This window comes from Oratosquilla oratoria, chromosome 7 (assembly GCF_046742065.1).
Source record: "Oratosquilla oratoria isolate Oo_2021 chromosome 7, ASM4674206v1, whole genome shotgun sequence".
Taxonomy (NCBI): Eukaryota; Metazoa; Arthropoda; class Malacostraca; order Stomatopoda; family Squillidae; genus Oratosquilla; species Oratosquilla oratoria.
Genome location: NC_134783.1, coordinates 59,712,447 through 59,714,946, shown reverse-complemented (window position 1 = coordinate 59,714,946; position 2,500 = coordinate 59,712,447). Strand labels below are relative to the sequence as shown.

The window sequence follows — 2,500 nt, the reverse complement described above, 5'->3', positions numbered from 1 at the left end:
CAGACAGAAAAGGAAAGTACTTGAAGCACTGTATATTGCTACCAACGAAAATACGAATCAAAGGACGGGTGACATTAAATGGACAAAAACCACCGCAGTTTTAGCAACAGCAACTAGGACAATACGCCACCGTAGTAGAAACAAAAACCCCTCAGAAACGACAAATAGGACAAAATCCCCAATACACAGAGACGACCCTAGGTGAGCTCTCCGAAGCTCCTCACAGTGCCCCGTATATATATATTCGCCTTGTCTTCTCCTTACCACATTATTTCTCTGAAGAAGCCTATTTGTGCAAAACTAGTCAGAAATAAACTTGGATTCCTATTTATGTCTTCCTCACCCACCTATATCAACTTGTCACAATGCCTCAACATATATATATATACATATATATATATACATATATATAGTTATATATATATACATACATATATACATATATATATATACATGTATATATAAATGTACACACACGCACACACACACATACATGTATATATATATATACATATATAATCATGCACACGCACAGACACACACACACAATATATATATATATATATATATATATATATATATATGTATATATATATATATATATATATATATAGTCCCCAGTGAACAGATTGTCATCTTTTCAACCACATTAATTCCCTTTTATTTCCATACCATCACGATCGAGACTGACGAGGAGCTCGATGGAAGCATACATACGGAAGCTAATACGCGGATCAAGGTAAGGACTCGAACCAGCTCAGACGTAACAAGTAACCAGTGACTTAGCCCATTGTGCAATGTGTTAAGTCACTGGTCACTTCTTACGTTAGTCTTGATCGTGATGGCATGGAATTTAAGTGAATTAATGTGGTTGAAAATATGAATGTATCATATATGCATATATATATATATATATATATATATATATATATATATATATATTATATATATATATACATTGATATATATGTATATATATATGCATATACATACATATATATATACACCTATATTTATATATATGCATATATATATATATATACATATATATATATATATAAATACATATTGACTCCTAAGAACTTTATAACATTCTAAGCTGATATTGGTAAGATTTTTAATGTATATAATGGTGTAATACTTGTGTTGAAGTCAATACTACAATGTCCATATAAAATGGTAAATTTTACCACTACAAAAGTTAATCTATTTTGTGTCAACTTATTGTAGGGAATATAAGAAAACTTACTTTGCGGTCTGCTTATGGCAAATTCGATAACTTGGTGGTGGTGGATGCGACGTCTTAATACATAATTTTCTTTTATCATATATAACGGAGAGAATGTGGAATAGATCATAATTGCTGTGGGGGGAAAAAATGAATGATACTGTACTGGCTCTAGTAGAGGACTGCTGGAAGGCCGAATAGCCTAAGTGACACGCCTCTATGATGTGCATGCCGGGTCTGGGGGTAAAGGGATGTCATGCTCCCCTGATGAAGGACAACTGGTACGCTTTGTTTGATAAGAATAATATTGTAATATTGCTAGAGTGACTGATAGACACACAGGCAGATAGACAGACAGGGCGTCCCAATTAAGCTGTCTTTATCATCTACGGCTAGTCAAGCAGAGGTAATCATTCTGGTGGCAACTAACTACTTTGACTATGAAGAAAGGTAATCATACGTACTCTGTAAACTCTCGGAACTTCTCCTTTGCTAGAGTCTTCGCTGGAATTAAAGTTACTACTTGTGCCACTATCTATTCCGCTGTCTTTGGTCTGTGAATCTTGGGATTCTTGCCGCTCTGCCTCCCACAGCTCCCGTCGGAGTGGGGGCGGGCCCAGGTCACGTGGGACTGAGCCCAGGTCGCGCCCTCCGAGCCAAGCGCCCCCGCGCTGTGGAAGTGGATGTTGTTGTTGACTGCCGACGGGACTAAGACCAAAGCCTCTATGGGCCGTCGATCTAAGATGAATAGTGTTCAGGCTGTGGGCATCCTCATAGTAAACATTGGAGGCACTCGTCCATCTTGGGTCAACTCCGCACTCGTAGTCTTCCTCTAAGGTATCCCAACCCTCCGAATTAAAGCGAACAGTCTTCTTTCTCCGCTCTGTGTAACTCCTTGAGTCAGTTGCCCTATTATCACAATATTCCTCATTCACTTGGTTTGGATAAGTTCTCTCTAAGCGGTCCAAGTACTGACTATAACGATCACGGTACCGGTCTGGTAGATCTCGCGGAAACGACTCCAGATCCCTATGGTTGCCTAGACCAAAGTCCCGGATTTCATCCTTGGGCATACGGTAATCCCTATGATAATGCTTTTCCCGTCTCCCCAACGAAGACGAGTACGCCGCGTCCGAATAGTGTTCTGTGTCCCCTGTTGTAAGTACAACACAAAAAAAAAAAAAGAAAAAAAGAAAGAAAGAAAGAGAAAATGTCACGCACACACCGATAAACGATAGTAGGGCAATGGGGGGCCGGAAGGCGCGCACGCAT

The 2,500-nt window shown here is 38.9% G+C and overlaps 1 protein-coding gene across 12 annotated transcripts in view; it reads right to left on the bottom strand.

Moving 5' to 3' along the window:
• Nucleotides 1-2,500, bottom strand: part of Rim (Rab3 interacting molecule) — a 651,951-nt gene that overhangs the window by 466,098 nt on the left and 183,353 nt on the right. For 2 of the 12 annotated variants that reach the window (XM_076188286.1, XM_076188287.1), the window contains exon 4: nt 1,693-2,381. The exons of the other annotated variants lie outside the window; for them this stretch is intronic. In XM_076188286.1, coding sequence (XP_076044401.1) covers nt 1,693-2,381 — 689 coding nt within the window. The remainder of the gene's footprint in view (nt 1-1,692; nt 2,382-2,500) is intronic. 12 annotated transcript variants of the gene reach the window in all.